This window comes from Antennarius striatus, chromosome 15, assembly GCF_040054535.1.
Source record: "Antennarius striatus isolate MH-2024 chromosome 15, ASM4005453v1, whole genome shotgun sequence".
NCBI classification, from domain to species: domain Eukaryota; kingdom Metazoa; phylum Chordata; class Actinopteri; order Lophiiformes; family Antennariidae; genus Antennarius; species Antennarius striatus.
In genome coordinates this window covers 17,024,071-17,045,070 of record NC_090790.1, presented here as the reverse complement: position 1 = coordinate 17,045,070, position 21,000 = coordinate 17,024,071, and the positions used below count along the sequence as shown (strand labels likewise).

Genomic DNA, 21,000 nt, shown 5'->3' with positions numbered 1-21,000 from the left:
TTATTGTTTATTAATTCATTTGAAAGAAATTTAATGTTTATTCTTTGCAAGGTTGCATAATGAAATCTTACAGTATCTCCTCAATTTATACATAAATATTTAAAAAAAAAATTCATTTATTCTCATTTTGAACATAAATAATCATTGAAATAATATTTATTAAGACAAATTTTTGGTCACATCATCCAACTGTGTGTCTCTAGAGCTTGTTGCTCGTGGATGCTGCTAATATTTCACTAGAGATGTGGAACTTTCACGGCCTCCAGTGAAGCAGCGATTGTTCATTCGTGTTTGTGTTGGTGTCAGTTTTTACTTGTGTCTCTCAGAGGATGCCCATGCATGTGTGCAATGTGCCCAATCTAGCCAGTCATTTGAAGTAACAAGTCCAGGTTAGGAAGTTCCTCTTCAGGTGACATCTGTAGTATTTATTTGTTAAATAGCACCATTTCTCACTGAAAATGCAATATATGAAAGAGATCGGATTGATGAGGATTGATTTAAACTCCCTGGTTAAAGAAGGCGGCCAATGAGGCCACATTTGGCAAATTTGGGGTAAATTTGTGAGCATTAGGTAGCTTCACTTTTCCGCAAACCGCTTGATTGCACTGAATATTGTTTTTCTCCATCCTTTAAAAGTTATTCCGCCTTAAAAAACAACCTTCTTTATTGACGGAGGCGCCACCGTCACAACACTGCAACCTCATGTAAGGTTTTATAACAAAATCAGGTCAAATTAAAATTAAAAAAAACAACACTCGTACGCCCTCCCTGTCTGTGATGCACACGAGGAGGGGGGCGGCGGGGGGGGGGGGGGGGGGTTCGTCATTGGGCATTCTTGTTTTCAGTTTCCAAGAGGGGCAGGGTCCTCTTTATGGCTGCTAATTACTCCATGTCCTCAGCACCAGGTCAAGCATGTGCCTGGAGAGTCAGGCCTCACTTCAGGAAGGGCTGGAGGAGGAGGAGGAGGATGGGGGGCAGGGAAAGAGGGAAGAATGTTAATCTCCCCCTCTCCATGAAAAAGTCCTAATTCACTGGTCCAGCAGCCCTCCTGTCAGACGGAATGGTGTCGTCTGGAGTCACTGAGTGTTTCTGCAGAATGTTTGTGTGTCTGTTAGTGTGTGTGTACGTGTGTGTGTGTGTGTGCATTGGTGGAAATCCAGAAGAGATGGATAGGTCAGGGGGAATGGGATCCACCACAGTCCTGGCGCTGGGCCATGCAGGATTATGAATGTGGCGCTGAAGCTACTGCTTCAGAAAGAAAAAAGGTAGAAAGAAAGGAAAACAGGGAGTTTTTCTATCAAACAGCTGTTTTAAATGAAGCGACTTCAACCCACGAATTTCTAAAAAATACACACATAAAAGACACTTTTATGAATTCATTATCCTCAACTTCGCTGCGACTTCATGCGGCCCCCGTGTCTGACAAACAATCCCATAAAAGGCTGAAAGGAAAGCTAACCGCTAACTCGTTCAGCACGTCACCCTCGTGAGCCAGAATTTGCTCATTAAGTTGTTTAGTTTGCACGGCGCACATGGCTCGAAAATACATTACACACCATCCGTCTATACGCTGGAGTCACAGAAACATTTGTGACACAAACTTGTGAATTAATACAAAACCTTAATGTCTTTGTTTTGTACATCGGATGCTGTTTGCCCCTGTGTGTCGACGGAGGCACGTAAGTGTGGATAACATCAGAAGCAAAGAGAAGTTTTTATTTCTGCATGAAAAAGCTAATAAAGTAGGGCCTTGCAGACTGGACTTGCAGCTTTGGCTTGTTGCGTTCCTTTAAACGAAAGCAGCAGAAGTAAGGAGGGCGCATTGGCAAAGAGCAAAATGTACACATGACCTTGTCAAATAAACAGCTTGTGTGTATGTTTGGAGAAGCCGCCGCTTGGATGTGAGCGGCTGTGGTCAGAGGGAAACTCATTTTTAACATTCAGTGCCAGAGGTGTTGGTCCCCCGAGGGATCTGCCATGCTAAGTGGGTCAACAACTCAGTCTTAACAAGGTGGGACTGAGACCCAACCTGGAGGTTTAGGATGTGGTCGGCAGCTTCCTCTGGAAGGTCGACCTCCGTCGTCGACGGGAATCCGTGAATGGAGGCGTGTGACGTGAAGCGGGGAGGTAAACAGAGCTGATTGTGTTTGTCCGGCTGCCTTCGCCGACGTTTGATTCAGACGAGTCTTCGCTTTATTGGGTGAGACAGTTGTTGTTTTTTTGGAGATAGGTCTATTACGGAGCTGGTGCAGCAGCGGAGATATATTATGCTAACCTTTCACCGCCCTCTTCTTCCCTTGTAAGCTGCTAATTGGCCCTCTCCACCTGGCTGACCTCCAGGCGACCCTGCAGAAGCCCTTCATGCTCCTTTACATCCATCAGGGGATCTACCATCTCGAGTGAATAAACAACTTTCCCTGGAGGAAAAAAAAAAAAGGGAATAAGCAAATGGAAATTAGACGGCGTTCATTATATAGACGACTGATTGATGGAAGGAAGAGCGTTTAACGTCTACGGGAAGGAGGCGTCCTTGATGAGGATTTCCTTTTCCCGAAAAGTCACTCAACTTCCTGGGATTACTTTGCGTCGGTGCGGATTAGCACACAGCGGGGGTCGTGATACAGTTAGCAACGATTGGATGCTCCTTGCAGACTCTGAGCTGGCTGTTGCTATAGCGACGGCTGTATTTCTCTACGATGTGCGGAGACAGGAGGCCGGCGCTGCCCTAAAGGTGTTGCTTTGAATCGTGCATCACTTTGTTGCTTGTTGCTGTCATCTCTGAGCTAATCAAACAGCCGTGGGTCATTGGAAACTTCTTATGAGGCATTGATTTGTGTTTAGCTGCTTGTGTCAGAAACCAGAGCACACAAAGTGATGGTGAACTGAGAGCGATCGTATTGATTGATCACATGAAGGACGATAAGAAGTCCAGCTGAGTCTTTACAGAGGGACTTACCCCAGGACGTCTCCATGTAAGGAAGTGAAGGGATCCGTGTTGAGGAAGGCGATGGATCGGAGGCTGAGGCTGGTTGCTTTAAAGGGACGCTCAGACAGCGGTTGGCGTGTTGAAGCGTAGGACAGTTGTGTTATTTCCATGCCTTGTATGGACTCCAGCCACCGGTGATCGATTGATTAGCTCAGGGGGGGGACAGTGTGCTGCTGGATGTTGGCAGGTTAAAGGATGTTGCTGTTGTATTTACCTTTGTGGCTTTCTGAGAAGCTCTCAGCGTAGCTCGACCACCGTTCTTTAAAAACAAATGACATTAAAAGGATTTTTTCCACAAGTTTACATAAAAAAATGAAGGGTTTTACCTGAAACATGTAAAGGTGTTGGTGAGTTGTTGGTGTTGTGGTTGTAGGTTCCCTCTGGGTACAAAAACATCCAATGAGGTCATTAGATGTGTTGTCATGTGGTGACCCCGCCTCTCGATGAGTGACGGTTGGGGATCAACTTGACATTTATGTGCTGCAAAGTTTGTTTTCAGGGTCATGCTTCCATACTTTCCGATTGGTTTTGCACTTCCCGGCATTTAATGTCAGAGTAATTTGGACACAGTTTTACATCTCGTATCAGATTCAGAGCAACAGCCCTTTGATGGAGTTTCATTCGATTCCACGCTGAAACTTTAAGTCAACCTTTTTGTTGTTGTAGTTGTAGTTCCTGAAGCCAACAAACTCATAAAGCATTCCATATGTTCACATTCCAACGTCTCCCACTTAAAGTCAAATAATGCGATGATGCACAATCGCAGCTTTTGATTGGAGGTTGGGTTGCAATAAAAGTCATCTCCCTTTGGCCGGCGATCACACGGCCGTGGTTCGGTGAGGCGCTCATTAATCGAACCTCCATCATGGAGGTGATTGATGGATATCTCCTGGCTGCAGAAACACGTTCTGTCTCTTCATTATGAGTTGATGACAATCAGACTTTTTCTTTTTTTGTTTTTGGTTCATTATCTTTCTTATCAGTTCCATCTGGAGGTGTAAGGATCTCCAAGATTTTTCTGGGATGCCAGCCCCGGGTATGATACTTAGATTTAACAAATTATTTGTTATTCTATTTGCCTCTACTTAATTATCCCCCCTAAAGCAATGCTACTTCAGTTACAGAGACTGGGATTGGTTAATGGGCTTCCTCCAACACAGGAAGAGCAGGCGGTTCTTTGGATAGAGATAAAAAGATGGAAACATCCTGATTGGGAAATCACCACACATCAAAATGTACTTGAGTACCATCCCATCATATCTCCTTTAAATGGCTCAGACTTGTTCCAGTCTGCCATTATGTGAACATTTGTGACTTTAATCAGGAACAAGTTGCTCTTTTAATGCTTGATTTGTGGAGTAATCTGAATAAGCTGCGACTGACGTTGGCGCGTTTTAAGAACTTCTTTTTAGTTCGGGGTCTTTTTGTGCAGCTGCAGATCAACGCGTGCAGCCAAAGTGCTCCTAAATGGAGACCTCTGTTTAAGAATGTCATGTTATTATTTTTTTTCTGATTGATCTCCGCTGTGTGTGAGTCATGCTTAATGACATTCAGCTGGAGGTTGTCGCAGGGAAACGCAGAATGTACAAACACTTTCCCTCTGCCCGTTCCCTTTTCCTGCTTTCCCAGCGTCCCTTTCTCTCAGGATTTCAGTGAATGCTTTTTTTCTTGTGTGTGTGTGTGTGTGTGTGTGTGTGTGTGTGTGGTCTTTCTAGCCTGACATTTGGATGTCTTTACCTGTGTGTGGGTCGCCTTTGACATTCCACATTCACATGACAACACAAAAATGCCTCCAGCAGAATACCACAGCTTTTGTCTTTATTTCTTAAACTCCCGTGGTCATAAAATCCTTCTGTTGTCCTCGCTTTCATGTTTGTCCTCCTCTAAAATACCCTGACAGCCCCTGTCCTAATGTAAGCGTAAGGTCCCTGCGGACATGACCCAATGTCCTTTGCTGGGCTAAATGCTAACGTCTTTTATGCAGCTGGATGTGTGTGTGTGTGTGTGTGCATCCAGCTTGTAGGAACAACTGTTTTTCCTGGGTGGTTTTGGCATTGCTGGTTGCGGTGCAGGGTCAAACCCCATGTCGCATTGTTCTGACCCAGTGTGTGTCTACGGCGGTCCGGTTACAGCCAGGGCGAGCAGTCTGAAAGTGTGCTAATTGCATGGCTGTGGCCAAAAGGAGGTAGCGGTAGGTTTAGAAATGAATGGAAGGATGGGATTCATTGTGGATCTAAGCCACAATGGTCGTCTATAAATGGGTACATCTTTATTTTGCACTTAAATGTATGACAGAAAACCACAAAACCGAAGTCCCCTGCAGAGTAACTACAACGTCTGAGTCAGCAAAGACAGAATGTACAGGCATTGGTTAAATATATATGTATATGGTGACGCTTTTGGCTTTTTAAAGGTTTATATTCTTTTTATGAAAACGTAATGTATGGACTATATGTTTAGCATCGTGGTTTAGAAATATATGACAATTTAAAGCTATTTTTGAAATACGATCTAACGTCTTTCCTTATGTTTCTTCTCTCCTCTGCAGTGGAACCAGCAGACCTCTTGAAGATTTTAGATTTTCGCAGTTTACCTGAGGGTGTTACAAGAACAACGGGATTCTGCTCACATAGGAGATCAACACAAGGACCCGATGTGGCTTACAGAGTAACCAAAGACGCCCAGCTCAGCGCCCCGACCAAACAACTGTATCCAGGTGAGCATCCGTCGAAACGGTTTACCTATAAAGACATATCTCACTTCGATCCGTTTCATCTCACGGAGCAAACATGCTCATTTTTTCCGTAATCCACTGCAGATGTTGCGGTTCCTTCTTTCAAGACCTTTAACTTATATTAGAAGCTGCCTCTGTGATATAGTCTCCTTGCCATCTGGTCAACTTACTGACCTTTAACCCCACATCATAGTAAAATGGGATTACAACATTCAAACGGAGCTGGGAAGCAATTTGTATTTGCTCCCACCTGGCCCGTTCCTTTCATTCCCCCCCAAGGTTGTGCCTTTATTGGCTCCTGTAACTTCATTATGTATGTCGACTCCATCTCTGCTTTATGAGATCTCGGGTAGGATATGCCTGCTGTGTCTGCTTACCCTCCATTTAAGCACATTTACCCCTCGCTAACACTTCTCCTGCATGCACAGATTGTTACAGAGAAGTTTTTTTTTTTCCCTTGCTAAAGAAACGAGAGATTTCAAGCACATCTGGATATGTTTGATAAGTGGGTCAGTCCTGCTGCCGAAAACATGAAATTTGAAATACAATCTAGGGATAAATATAGATAATGCATGCTTATAAAAACCAACAGCAGATGCATGAATCCAGCTCTGTAATATTTAATGTCGTGGGAGGAGCTGGGGGATGGAAAAGCAGAGAAACTAGGGGGAGGGATGGTCGGAGGGAGGGAAGTCTTGGGTTTGACTTTCTCCTTGTTCTATTGTGCTGACGTGGCTTTGGGTTACTGCACTATGGTGCGCTGCAGAACTACTTTCCCCTCCTATCCCTCTCTGGTAATCTTTCCTCACTTTCCTCCCTCCTTCTTCCTCTTTATTTTCCCTTAAGCATCATAATTTTTCCCTCTATTATTCCTCCTAGACTACCGCTGCAGCTCAGAGCTTTCTCTCTTTGTGTTCCGCTTAAATTTTCTCCCTTCTCTGCAGATATATATATAGATATATTTTTTATTTTTTTACATTGCAGATAATCAGTTCTGTTACTGAAGCAACCGCTTTTCGAACTGATTAGTTTTCGTGCCGCATAGAGGCATGAAAAGCAATGCAGAAAAGCAGATACAGGAAAACAGAGGAGCTTCCCACAAAAAAAAAAGTTAGATTGGATGACAGCCCACGTTCACGGTCTCGTGGAGCTGTTGCATCGGCGTCGGTGGAACTTTGATCCATGTCACGGTTCTTCTGCGGGGCTTAAAGTAGATCCACGAAGCTCCGTTGGCCAGCATGCCGTATCACGCTCTCCAATCAAATAAATGCTGTACTCTTTGAAGCTCTATGACAGCAAAGCCTATGTGAGTCTCTGTTTGGAGACACATGCTATAATTACACACGTGCTGCTCCAGATCAGCCGAAATAACAGTCCACATAAAACAAACTGGATTGGAGGAGTTCTTAGCCGGCGGTGCTCAGTCTTTAGGTGCAAACAGAGCGACCAGCTGTCTGCGGGTCAAACGACTTTAGTTCCGTCTGTGATGTGGTCTCTCCATCGCATCCACGTTCAGATGCAGTCTATCTGTATCGGTACCAGTCTGCAGCAGGACGACAAGACATTAAAATTTGCTGCTGTTTTCAAGACAAACGGCAAAAACCCCACGGCGCCGATCGAGGAAAAAAAAAAAAAAAAAGCCCTTGACCCCAACGCCACAGACAGTCTGTCGTGATGTGTTGGAAAAAAAAAAAAAAAAGCAAGTACAGACATGGAATCATTAAGCAAACATGTGGAAGGGATGATTCATTTCAAACCCAACGAGGCGCCGAACACAGAGGAGGCCTTTCTTACCTTTATTATGTGAACCAGAGGGAAGAAACGGAAATGAAGCCGCCTGCCCTTTAACTTTAATACCTCACACTCCCCATGCGTCTCGCTAGTCCGACTCCACCTGACAAGTCTTCATGCGTCCAGATCGACCTTCTGGAAACATCATATGTGAGTGTGTTCCCTTTTAGGTTGTTTTTGGGTGTCAAACATGTATCATATCTCTATGTGTGGCCAGTTACTAGTAAATAAAGAATCTGTGGATGCAACAGCAATAAAGAAATCCATTTTTTAGTGCAAAACATAAAAAACAAAACAAAACATCAACAGAATCACTCTGTTGTTTCTACGTGACGTAGTTAGTCTCCTCCGGATGTCCCTGTTGCATCCGTTAAAAAGATTAGCCTGCACTTGCACCACATCTGCCTGAAATTATCACCTATTTGGCCTCCGGCAACGAGCGGCGAGGGGCGTCACCGGGAGCAGAAGCAATCAGACGTGCATCGTAAAAAATAAGTTGCTTCTTCAACTGATGATTTTTTTTTTTCTGTTCTGTTTAATCACACAAACCTCGCCTTCTCTCGCCGTTCTTAAATCACAGACCTAGTGGATGGATTTCAGGACCTACCCACTCTTTTTCGCATAGGTTTCCCCCGTTTTGTCCTCGTCCACCAGGTACTGACAGGTACACTCTCTGCAGAGATGTGCAATCCCGCAGGAATGCTTCACGCTCCTTACAGAACAAGGGGTTTGGACACAGCGATGACTGAATGACCAATTATGGGATACACGGCTTTCTAGCTCATTTAGCCGCTTGAATGCACGCTGACGGTAGAATGGATCAGTCAAAGCACCGGCTGGAGTCGCTCTCAGGTTCTGCAGCGCACCGTCAAAATGAAAGGTAACTTTAATTGGGCTCTTAATCTGGAGGAAATTGCCGGGTTCCGTGTTTGTGGGACGTCTGGTGTTTTTGAGTTTCACACACTTTTATAAGTCAGTCAGACGCTGACGGTGGCGCTGCTAGTGGAAACTCCCAGAACGTCTGGCACTACAAACACACACACACAGAAAATGAGGAATGAGGTATCTCTCATCTGGTGGCCTGAGGTAGAAAAAAAGCGGCATTCCAGGGAAACCTGAGCTTTTCCCGACCCCCCCCTCCCACCTCACCCCTCTTTCCATCCCCAGATTGTTATGAAGGCTTCTGGAAAGGGTGAAGAAGAAAGGATGAGAAAAATGCTCATTTTAAATCCCCAAAATTTTTGTTGACCTTCCCCCTTTTTACCTTCTCTTCTGGTGATAGAGGTTTCCTCAGGGCGTCTCAGCGGCAGGGGGGAGAGGAGGCGCTGCATAAACATGAATCTGCAAATGAGAGGCCCTCTCTGCATAAACGCTGAATCGCTTCTCCTCAATTTAACCAAAAAAAACCCCAATGAATTCGAAAATTTGTTTTTCTGTTGCACCTTTCAACCATCAGCTGACCCTTGACCTCTGCAGAAACAGCCAATCCTGAGCCGGTGCTGAGTCAAATATGTCTCCTCAGCAAACACGGGAAAAAGTGGCAAACTTTTCTTTGTCATTCTTTCTTTCTTGCACTTTCTTTCCATATTATCCTTCCTGTCCTCTCAATTCTTCATGCATCTGTCACCAAACTCCTCTACGAGATTTGTGAAGGGTTGTCTGTCTCTCCTTCTCCTCCTCTTTTCTTCTGTTTATTCCCTCCTGCTATCTGCCATGCAACATCCTGTCAAAGCGTCTGTCAATCAAATCAGCGTTTCCCTCGGCGTGCCCAAGCTGAATTCCAGCGGGGATGCTCTGCTAAAGCATGTTTTCTCTGCATGATGTGATTTTATATATATATATTATGTCATTAATGAAGGATTAATAAGAAGGCAGGAGGATGAGAAGGCAAAAAGACACCCAGATGCTAAAGGGGGTGAAAGAGCCACAACCATCCCTGCTTCTTCTTTTTCCTACTATCTCATCCTAAACACCCTGGGGTGTCTTTTTCTGCTCGGCTTCTGATTGGATGTTTCGCTGTCATTCCGTTGTCAACATTTTCCTGCCTGTCTCTTGTTATCCCAAAAATGGTACGACGACAGAGTGAGGGGCGTCGATGGCTGCATGCTGCAAAATCCACTGCAACCACAGACCCTGCCTCCTTTTTTTTTTTTTTTTTTTTTCCGGTCGTCTGGAAATTTCTGCCCTGCACACACTGAGAAGAGGACATCTGCAGTCATGCGTTTGTATTTGAACTATGCTAAACGCATTTTTCAAGCATGAATCATGGATTCAACAGGTTTTAATTTTTTGTCAGACTACAAAATCAGAATTCTCTGTTTGCCTCCAGTGTCGTCTGATCTCTACATTAGTCGCCTCAGATCGCGGTGGCGTTCTCTTTCTGGGGTCCTGAGAACGCCCTACCGAGGCAATCTGTCTGGCAGATGTGGAAAAAAATGGAGGAAATAGTTGAAACTGTACACTGGAAGCATGCAGATGGTGGCAAAAACATCTACGTCCTGTCTCTGCACCTTTTATGTGCTTAAATACTTCAATACGATTCCATTCCCATATTTGTATCTCACAAATTCTTCCCCCCTATAAAAAAATTCTTCACTCCCGTTTTTTCGTTTCTGACCCTCCGCCGGAGCGTCTCGGAGTCTGCGAGTTCCATCAAGCAGTGGGAGAAGAGAGAAGTGGAAGGGAGGGGTTTGAAGGATAGTCTCCCAGGATCACATGCTTTTGTAATTAAGCTTCTCATCCTGTTTCGTGCTGGAAATACTACTTTGCACTTCGAGCTTCTTCCTTCCTTTTACAGATTGATCCTATCCTGTTACATTTTGGGCATCTCAGATGCTTCCTCTCAGATCCCCCCACCTTATCCACTCTCTTTTGTCTGTTTTTGTAGGAGTTTGATCCAATCGAGTAGCAAAAAATAACTTCAATGTCTGATGACACCAAAGATCACATTATCCCTGAATTAATGATATTTTTACAACATTCTGGAGGCGGATAGAGGATTTAATTTTTCAGGTGATGGATGGTTATTGCTATCTATAACTCTCCTTTTCCCTCCCTCTCCGTCCCACCAGGTGATGTCTTCCCTGAGGACTTTTCCATCTTGGCTACGGTGAAGGCAAAGAAGGGCAGCCAGTCCTTCCTGCTGTCCGTTTACAACGAACAGGGCATCCAGCAGCTCGGACTGGAAGTGGGCCGCTCCCCAGTGTTCCTGTACGAGGACCACACCGGCAGACCCAGCCCCGAGGACTACCCCCTCTTCAGGGGGGTCAACCTAGCTGATGGAAAGTAGGTGCACCGGTTTCACATCTGTCGTCATTATTGTCCAACAGTCCCGTAGAAAACCATGTCGGACGCTTTTTGTCGATGCGTCTTCCCCTCTCATTGAGATCCGGCTAAATGTAAGCCTTGAGGCACCTGGCCCAGGTGTCTCTTCTGCATTAGATATCTTAACAGCAGCCTTTCCTTCAACCCCTTACACTCTATATGGATTGCATCACCCAGTACAGTGGATTATATGCTTGCAGGCACACTTTAGGATTCTGTTTGGAGAGGAGAGTGAGATTAAATTCCACATTAGTCCAACAAAACGAAGGAGACGTATCTGAATTTTGAGGCCATGTAACCCAGTAAGTGCGTGAATTAACTTCACCTCCTCCTTCAGGTGGCATCGAGTGGCCATCAGTGTGCACAGGCAGACCATCACACTCATTCTGGACTGTAAAAAGAAGACCACCCAGAAGCTGCTCCGAAGCCCCAGCCCCATCATCGACACCAAGGGAATAGTCGTGTTTGGAACTAGAATACTTGATGAAGAAGTCTTTGAGGTAATGTCCAATCAGGATTTATCAGTATTTGGACTATTGGCATGCTTGTTTCGTGTCATGGGACGAGTGAATTGAATTATATGTTTGATCATTGCTGCTATTTTGCATCTCCAGCAGTCACCAGGACAACTTGGATTCAAATTCCTCAAGCAAATGACATTACAGCAGATAAGATTGTTCATGCTAACTATGCTACTCGCACTTGTGGTTGCATCGGGAAGCATCACTGCTCGCATTCCCGATTCCCGTCCTGAACTGGCTGCAGAGGTGTTTGACTTTAGCATCGGTTTTAAACCTTCTGACATCTTCCACTTAAAAATCAGATCGACTTAACTTAACCTGTGTCACATTTTTGTGGCTTTTAAGTCATTTTGCATCGAAGCAGGTAGGACTTGCCAGTCAAAATGTTGTATTGCTGTTTGAAATCAGCTGTAGTGATCTTGATTAGATGGGTTCTCTTAGACATGACAGGTTTTAATGATTAGAACGATGTCCGATTCTTCTGGCGTCTGATTGTATTGCTCTTGAAAGGAGATTACTGATAATCTGACTAGTGACATGGAGCCCCTTGGTGATTCATGATACCCAGATGTGTAGGACGGCAAAATATTTCTTGCTTTCACATGGTGGCGAAGAATGATAATTAGTTTGGAGATCCTAGAGCTGGCTTTTTTGTGTGGATGTATGCGGTTCTTAAACACGACCCGTCGCACATCGAAGTTCAAGCCATGGAGAATAGTGTTGTCTTTGTCCTGTCAGAGTCGTGCTTGTTTAAAAGGGGATTAGTCCGTGAGGTTGAGGCCCTCAATAATAATTAGTAACAGAGGCTGACTGATGTGACTGATGTTGAGCCAGCTGACCTTTAACCTCACTGCTGCTCAGTGAGAACAGACAAAAAGAATCAGATATGACATCACCCCCCCTCCATCCCCACTCCTACAATTCATAAAGTCAGTCTGCCAAGCTATAGGGGGGATAGATATATATATGTACACGGTGGGATATAAACCTAAAGCCTCACTTCATGCCTTAATTTAAAACCATTAATCACGGTACCATAAGCAAAACCAGATTTCTATATTTCAAGACAGACATGCGGACACAACTGGATGGTTTATAAAATCATGTGTTGGAGTTGTGGCAGCAGCCAGCGGCATTACCTGTCAACCCAACGGGGTCTGGGTTTGAATTCAGAAGTCTCTCCACGCTGCATCGAGAGTCTTTCTTGTTTCATGAATGGATGGATGCGGCAGCGCTGTGTTGTGTCGTTTCTCCTCGCACTGAGGTGTGGATATCGCTGTTTTCTCATGTACCGTATGTTTCTAACTTTTACTTTTGCCTGGTGACCATCAGTTTTGCCGAGAAAACAACTATTTTTTTGTTTAACTTCATAAGGAGATTAGAGTAATTCGGCGCCACGGTAATAGTTCTATGGTTAACGTGGGAACGGACCGATATTTTTGCAAAAGATGTTAAAAGCCTTCCTGCTGTGCGTGTCTGCCAGTTGGGAGACAGGACAGGCTCCAGTGCCTGCAGAAAATGGAAAATATGCCACATACTTTCCAAATTATTCTCAGGCTGCGCTCCTTTCCTCCTCTCTAGTTTGGCCTGATCCCGTCGGATACCACCGAGAGGCGGTGTGCACAAAAACATCAAGAGGACATATTTGATCACACCTGCAGGCAAATGAGTTCAGTCGACTCGAGGGAGCAAATTCCAGCCAATCTCCTCAGAAAAGCAGCACGTAAAAATCGGGAAGAAACGATAAGGAGAACAGGCGCTCCAGAACTTTTTTGGGAGCTGGTGTTTGACGTCTTTCATTTGACTTCTCCTGAGACTTAGCAGTAAAATCCTCGTCCATCGTAAGGAAGAGATAAAGAGAGATATTTAACGTCTTTCCTGGATTTTTCTCTTGTCAGGGAAAGTCTTGAGAGGGGCTCGAGTCGTTCTTTTCGTGCAGTCATCAGGACGCAAGTAGCACTTAGTGTGCTGTGGTGGTTTGTGGTTTGGTTTCTGACATGGTTATTGTGGTCGCAGTGAGAGTTTCTACCCTACATAAATGCCATAATGGTATTTTTCCCCTTTGTAGTTTTGAGAAGAGCAACAGTCAAGAATTTGACAGCAAACGAGGGGTTGATTGAGGGCGTTTCACTGGTAATCGATACTGATTAGTTGCAGAAGGCATCATTACTCCCTTATAATATGCATGTTGGCACCCAAATCTGTTTGCAAATGTTAATGTTCTGCATAACTATGAGTTCTTGGGTGTGGACGGCGTGCCTGCATTTCCAATATATCTTAATCTCTGTAAGGTAGGGGCCTTCGTGACATAGCCCATCTGCAGAACGTGTCCCTTGGTTTCTGTGTTCGCTGTTGCTTCCCAGCGAGCGTGCCAAGAAAAACCAGGAATGATTTAATGCCCATCCCTCGGCTCTAAGTGGTGTTCAGTGAAAAAAAGAGCTGCGGTAGGTTTGAGGGGAACACAAACTCAACAAACGGTCCACTCACTCCGAGGTAATCCGCAGGGGACCTCCGGCGAATCGAAGCAGCCGAGGGGGAGTCGTGCAAACACAGCGGTTCTTGTCTGGCCTCCATTGTCGTCATACCCTGAATGTGGGTGATCGTATGGTGTCGTTTTTATCAGGGAGTTTGGAATATTAGAGCGTCGAGGCAGAAGTAGAAAGAAAGGAGGTTTTGGGTTCGTGAAAACAAGCGTGAAGCGAGATCGCAAGGAGGACCGAGTTCGGATAGAGGAGCCAAATGTTTTGGGTCGCTCTCTGGAAAGAATGAGGAGCTCTTTCCCACTGATGTCAGTCATGGAACAACACCTGTGGCACATGACATCATGGTATCTGCTGATAGGCCGTCCCGGTCAGATGGGCCGAACGGGGGGCAGGGAATGTGTCAGATGGGCGTTTTCTATAGGTAGGAGATGAGGAGGAAGCAATCTTCATGGTTTGAGAGGAAGAATGTCAAGTTAAGACATACTGTATGTTAAAGGAGGATTAGAGCCGGAATGAGTGGGGGAGACAAAGGCAATAAGATGAGCAGTGGGCTGGGAGGCCTTTTATAGGGCTGGGATGAAGCGGGTTGTGGGTCTCCCATAGTGCAACAAGAGCCAGGAAAAAGTAATAAAAGCATGCAACACATGAGCTTGATGCTAGTAAAGAGCTTCAATTCCGTGACGCCACGATGCGTTTTACACATCCTGTTTCCTCAAAACATCTAAGGTAAAGACACCTGGAGAGACACAGGACGCACCGCAAAGAGGCGGAACCGGATTTAAGGCTGGGTTTGATTACGGCTTCCCTCATGGAACCCTTCAGATGACACTTAGAAAATGTGACGCCCCGCTCGGGCGTTCCTGATTGGTCAGTTGCAGAAATATGAAGAGGTATTTCAGCCGATTCCTTGACTAAAACTCGAGCTGTGGGCGTGATCTCAAGTGGAAGGCTCTGAAAAGGGTTTGCTGGAGTCTCGTTTTCAGACATGACCACAAATCCTCGATGGCATTCTGTTCGGCGGTCCGGTTCATTCTGTGATTGCTGCAGAATTTTCTTCTAAAAAAAATCTTTTTTTTAAAAAAGAAACTGCAAAAAAAGGTGTTGGTGGTGGAAATATAATTATGTTGTGGTTAGGTGAGGTTTCCAAGGTTAGGATACTGCAGGAATACCTGAGGAGCCGAGTGTGAACTGCAAACAAATAGCCGTCTGTCATCAATGTGAAATGAATGGGAAATAAACACCTTTCAACACAATGTGATGCGGCGCAGCTCAGTTTCAAACAGTCAAAAAAAACAAAAATTACACGCGTCTGAAAGGCCGGACGCCCTGCAGCATCGCTCAATTACAAAGCAGCCAGTTTTCTACGTGGAAACTGGAAAAACTGAGCGCAATCATTTTCCCACAGATAAAATCGAGTCACCGGGGGAAGTGATGCATTCAGTTTATGAGGCATTCTGACTAAATGTGTCGACCGCGGTCGCTCCCAGCTGGATTTAGACACAGCAACCCAAATCTATCAGGGTGCAGCGCTATTCTGAAGCGTTAGTCATCGCTCCTAATGGACAATCACAGATTCAAGTAGAGAATATGCTGCTGTTTCTACCGTGTCACGGTGTAACCATGACATCCTCTTTGGAATAAGTCGCTCCGGTGCAGCATATATGTTAAAAAACACAAAGTACATGACGTCAGATTCCTGTAGATGTACATGCGTCGCTGCAGACGTCGGGGCTCTGCATCATCTTGTCCAAAAATATATTTCATGCTTCAGTGTCAGAACACACTGCTTCTATACAGCACAAGTTGAGGAATGACATGCCAGCTTCGGTAAGCCCCAGGGGAGATGAATTTTCCACCGTGGATAATTAAGAGAATTTCCCTAACTCATGTCAGATGTTTGTATTTCATCCCCTGTTATCCCTCCACTGTGTCAGCAATAGCCGAAGTGTGCCCTCAGCACTTTTTTCAAATGCAGATTGGAGAAAATGGCCAAGCCAAACACGGAGAATCTACGTCTGCTGAGGTGAGACGAGGCACTCTGGTTTCCACTACCCCACAAGAATGGGAAATGGAAAAAGGGGGCTACCCGCAGTCCACGGAGAGGTGGAATTAAAAGTCTAACACAGAGGGCAGTGTGATGGGAGCCGGGAGGCCGGCGGCGGTAACAGTGGAAAGGCCGAGGTGGGATCCAAAAGCAGGACAGTGGTGAAGAGGTGAGGTTAACGGATAAGTGAAGGTGGGCGGACGGACCTGTTGGTCTTGGCGACGGACGGAGTTGAAATCTGCACGGGAAAAAGGAATCTGGATTAGAAAGCGCTTGATGTCTGGGAAAGATTTCATTCTTGCAAACGTGTCGTAATGGAAATACTGTGCAGCTATCAGAGAAATCTATTCTCTGTCTGTGTTAACGTGACTTTCGCATCGGCTTTGATTTACGGCCTCTGCACGGCGAGTCGACCTCTGTGATGGCTTGTTTGGTTTTGGTGGTCCGGCTGGAGCGTGCCCAGGCGCTGTCATCGGTGTGCCGGTGTGGGCTGGCGGTGGGACCTGGCTCAGAGCTCAGGGGTGACTGTGTAAATATGTTGTGAAAGTAGCTCGCCTTCAAATCCAGCCAGAGACGGGACCTCCCAGACTCTTATCCTGTTCTGCGAGGCACTCCCACCCCTTTCCCCTTGCTGAAATATGACCGGTGAAACAAGGAGAACCCCGATTTTCTTCTTTAAAACTGTTCTGTTAGCTTTCCGTGAGGCTCGAAAAGATAAACAGACGCATTATCAGGTGTCCCTGGGGGATGTGAAGAAATTACCAGCATCGGTTTTGTGATGTTTATTTCACGCCACGCTGCTCTAAGGCAGGAAAGTCCAAATTTCATTGGACGACGAGTCAGCAGGGGGTCACCTGACATCACTGCAAAACTTTACTTTAATCAGAATAAGCTTTTCTTGTTCTGTCTTTACCTCATGCTCAAAGTATGTGTTTATATAAAATAGAAAAGGAGTTGCAGAATATATACTTTAAGCCTGCAGCTCCTGTTGTTTCACATACATTGTCCATCCATCCCCTCCATCATTTCTTTTTGACCCAGAAGAAGCCAATGAGCTCGGTCCACCCCGCATCACTGCGGGTCAGGTTCAGATGGAGGCAAATGTTTGGCAGCAACGCTCAGAGCTCTCTACTGCCCCCACCTGGACACGACCGGAAGGTCCAACAGGGGACCAATGAAGGGGGGGGTGGGCGTTCAGTCAGGAAAATCCCAAAAGCTGATGTGGCATGTCAGCTAATAAAAACGTCCAAATGTTGGTTGGTGCTCATCCGTCTCTGGTTGTTAAGCTACAGTTTTGTAATCACTACCAGCGATGTGTGTTTCACATCGGCCAAGAAAACATTTTTTCTCCGACTTTTTACCAGTCGGCGCCAGAAGAAGGTTCTACTCATGCTATGAAGTTTTAAAAATGCAAATGAAGAATAGCAATTCATTTCAACAGTGTGCAACATTAAGCCATTATATTTAAGACATAATTATTTGGATGCATGGCTAAAAGTCTCACCTGTTGCTCTTGGGCAGAAAATTATGATGTCATTGAGATGTTTTAGCCTGTTGCTATGGTTTATTAAACTTTGATGAGGTTCTAATTAAGTGACTTCGCCAGATTGCATCCTGGGAATCCGGTGATTCGGTGGCGCCTCAGACTTTCGAGAGGATCTGTAAATGAACGAGATGGCTCGCCCGTCCAATTTGCGCTCGGTGTCGAATTCTCCTTTTTCAAAAAAAAAAAAAAAAGTCCAGAACTTTTAGCGCAGAATCAAACTTCAGCTGGAACAGTTGGTGCAACGTGACTGAACAAAGCTTAGCTCAGTTTCACATTCCCTATCCAGCTTCATCCTCGTTTTTCCCCCGAACATGCCTTTGGCTATGGAGCTAGCACAATCAAAAGTAGCCATCAGCTTTTTCAGCCTCATATCGGCTCGCTTTTCTTTAGAGTCATTCATACGTGCACATATTTTTAAACACGTCCTGCCTGCACTTATCTCATTAATCCTTAGGTGTATGATTAATTATCTCTTCCTGGTGCTATTAGGAACACCCCCCCTGCCCTCCTTGTAGTTTATATCTACCCTGACACTCCTCTGCCTGCTCCGAGTGTTGGGGAAAGGGAGCGTTGGGAAGAACCAAAAAAAAAAAATAAAGCTGAAAAATAGCGTGTGGCTCGGAGAGCGGTTGCTACGCTCCTATCAGCAAGGGATGTTTGGTGACCTCATTCCAAATACTGAATTCCCATCATCCCCTTTCAGCGCAGCTGCGACAGGCAGTCACGCCAGAATGAGGGAGAGACTGTCAAACTGCAATAAAGTGGAAGCTCCTTAAGGATCCCCCGCTCCGGACTAATAGTCCAGTCATGTGAAAGTTGTGGGGAGCTGTGACTTCATTACTGGGAGGGCTGCTCCAGTCTTACAGGAAGTACTGGGATTTGTTTTCCTGCATCGGACATAAACCCCAACTGATAACATAAGCCAAGGACGGAGCAGGAAGACATCATCTTGTGGGGTTTCACAAGGGCCATTAAATAAAGGATCTGGGTTCTGACTTCTGGGTGGTATTTTTCGAGTGCGGCTCGGGTCGTCGCTGATCCGTCACCGGTTGGGCCGCAATCCATTTGTGTTTGTCAGAAAGCAGAGCTAACCTCAGAGAGTTGGAGCTGAGGAGGATGCGTTGAGGGATTCACGGCGGGTCCGATTCTCACACTCCACCCCACCCCCTTTAAAAAAAAATGTATTAACTTCAGCGCAGTTGAAGCTGTGATTTTTGCAGGATGACATCACTCATTTTTTTGGACGCGTGATCGGTTTCTGGACGGATACAACACAGCCTTTTTGGTGCCGTGTGTGTTCTGTTCAGAAACATATGGCAAACACACACACAAACCCAGCTCCCCACGTAGCCCGGGGATCCTTCTGAGCCTCTTCTTTCTTCCTTCCCTCTCATCTCCGATGAGCCTTTTCTATCAATCTTCTCTCTCTAGTTTCTTTTTTCTTTCTTTTAAAAAAAAAAAAGAAAAAAAGAGTTCTCCTACTTTGATTTTCTCACTTCTGCTTCTACCCCCCCCCCCCCTTCAAGTCACACGGTTCATATCAGCTATCAATAACTGCAGGTCCGCTCATGTTCTGCAGCGCCGCTGAGTCGATCCATTCATTTAACACAATCGGCTCAGAGGCATGAATCAGTCGTGTCCCGTTCAGGTCTTGGAGGGGGGGTGGGTGGGTTGTGGTGGTGGGTGGGGAGGGGTCGGGGGGATCCTTCGTGCTGCTGATAATCCTTCATCTCGTTACCGTTGAACTCTGGGTGTTTGTGTTTGTCGACATGATGTCAGCCGTTCCGTGTTATCTCGTAGTTCCGCTCTGTTTACTGCGAGCTCGCTCTCTGCTCCTCCACCCCGATGCCAAATGACATTCTTGGACCCAGACTAAGTTCTTCATCATGTAGCCACCATTTAGACCCCCCACCCCCACCCCCACCCACCCCTCCGTGCTCGTCTTCCTCCCACAGTCGCCTGTTCTGCATGTGGTAATGCTGCAAACAGATGTTCTCCCTCATCTTTATTTGTTTACCCCCCCCCCCATTACAAGACGCAGAATGTGAGAGCGGCATCTCTGTCGTTTGTTTGTTTACATGCACGGCTTGTGCCTGCCAGTCACATGACTTCCTGTTTGTTGTGGTTTCCAGGGAGACATCCAGCAGCTAATGATTGTACCAGACCATCGTGCTGCCTTTGACTACTGCGAGCACTACAGCCCCGATTGTGAAGTGCCGGCACCGGACCAGCCCCAGAACCAGGACCCCAACATCGACGAATACGTGAGTGACTAGACCCTCTCTTATCATCTGACGTTTTTCTTCTGCCTCACTCATTTATTTATTTTTTGACAGAAGCACCTCCAAAAGTGCTCGATCTTCCTCAAGGAAGTTCATTTTCATTATTCTACGACTTCAATGTTGAAAAACTCAGCAGGATCCTGTGCAGAAAAAGAGCCTCTGGGCTCATGCAACAGAGCTTCCCTCGGCGCGAGGAAAGTGCTGACTAGGGGAGAAAAAGGGTTATCAGGCGATGCACTTAGTTCATAATGTTCAGGAATGATGTGCTGCCTGCCTAAGCCTGTATGCCGGCGCTGTTCAATGCACTGAATACCAATACGGCGTTAAATAAAGGTGCGCCGGTGTTAAAAGGGAACACAGAGCTCATCCTTTTGACCTTATCCTGGCCTCCCGGGGGGCGCACATGAACTCACTCATAGATTATTGTACAAAGCGCTGGAAAAAGTCATTTGTCATTCAGTCCCAACAAGTTATAACAGGAAGGTAGGACGACGAGGCGTTCCTGCGTCCTTCTGATCGATGGCGACGTTTGTCATGCAGGTGTCAGCCTGACCCGGCAGCAGAGCATCATATTTAGAAACCATATTTTTAATAATTGATGAGCGTTATTTCCATCTCGACAGAAGTGTAATGCCCCCCCCCCCTTTTTTTTAGAACACAGAGGAGGACAGCTACTATTATGAATACCCTTATTATGAGGATGTGGACGGGAAGCCATACGCGTCGCCAACGGACACCGAGATCACCTCAAAAGACATCAAGGTAGTCCTTTTCTTCACATCAGTGAGAACATCTGATTTGTTCCCGTTACGTTGAGTTAACCGTCAAACACATCCTCCTCTTCCTCTTCTTCCTCCTCTGCAGGTGACAGACGATGGCAGCCTGTCGACCACGATGAAGGAGGTGATCGGCGGAGATCCCTCCGGAAAGTTGCTGACCTCCATCTCCACCGACTCGGCTTCCGCCGGATCGTCTTCCAGCTCCTCAAGTACCGCCGCCGGTGGTGACAACTCCTACGGCGCGGAGAACAGCCCTTATGACTACGACGGCTACGGTAACTACGAGACCTACTACGACTCCACCAGCGCGCCCGATGGAGACTCCTCCAGACGCCTTACCATCACCAACACGGGCGACATGGAACTGGGAATCGGAGGCGGTCTGGATTTTGGCGCAGGAACCGGAGGGAGGGTCGTCACCGGGGGAGGAGGAGGAGGAGCCACGGGATCCGCAACCATCAACAAGACATCAGTAGGTTGACGTTGGTGTGATTGATATGATCAATAGGT

The 21,000-nt window shown here is 46.0% G+C and overlaps 1 protein-coding gene across 2 annotated transcripts in view; it reads left to right on the top strand.

Moving 5' to 3' along the window:
* Positions 1 to 21,000, top strand: part of col5a1 (procollagen, type V, alpha 1) — a 60,463-nt gene that overhangs the window by 8,276 nt on the left and 31,187 nt on the right. For both annotated transcript variants that reach the window (XM_068334455.1, XM_068334454.1), the window contains exons 2-7: positions 5,535 to 5,702; positions 10,583 to 10,796; positions 11,173 to 11,335; positions 19,562 to 19,693; positions 20,366 to 20,473; positions 20,576 to 20,962. In XM_068334455.1, the coding sequence (XP_068190556.1) occupies positions 5,535 to 5,702; positions 10,583 to 10,796; positions 11,173 to 11,335; positions 19,562 to 19,693; positions 20,366 to 20,473; positions 20,576 to 20,962 (1,172 nt within the window). The remainder of the gene's footprint in view (positions 1 to 5,534; positions 5,703 to 10,582; positions 10,797 to 11,172; positions 11,336 to 19,561; positions 19,694 to 20,365; positions 20,474 to 20,575; positions 20,963 to 21,000) is intronic.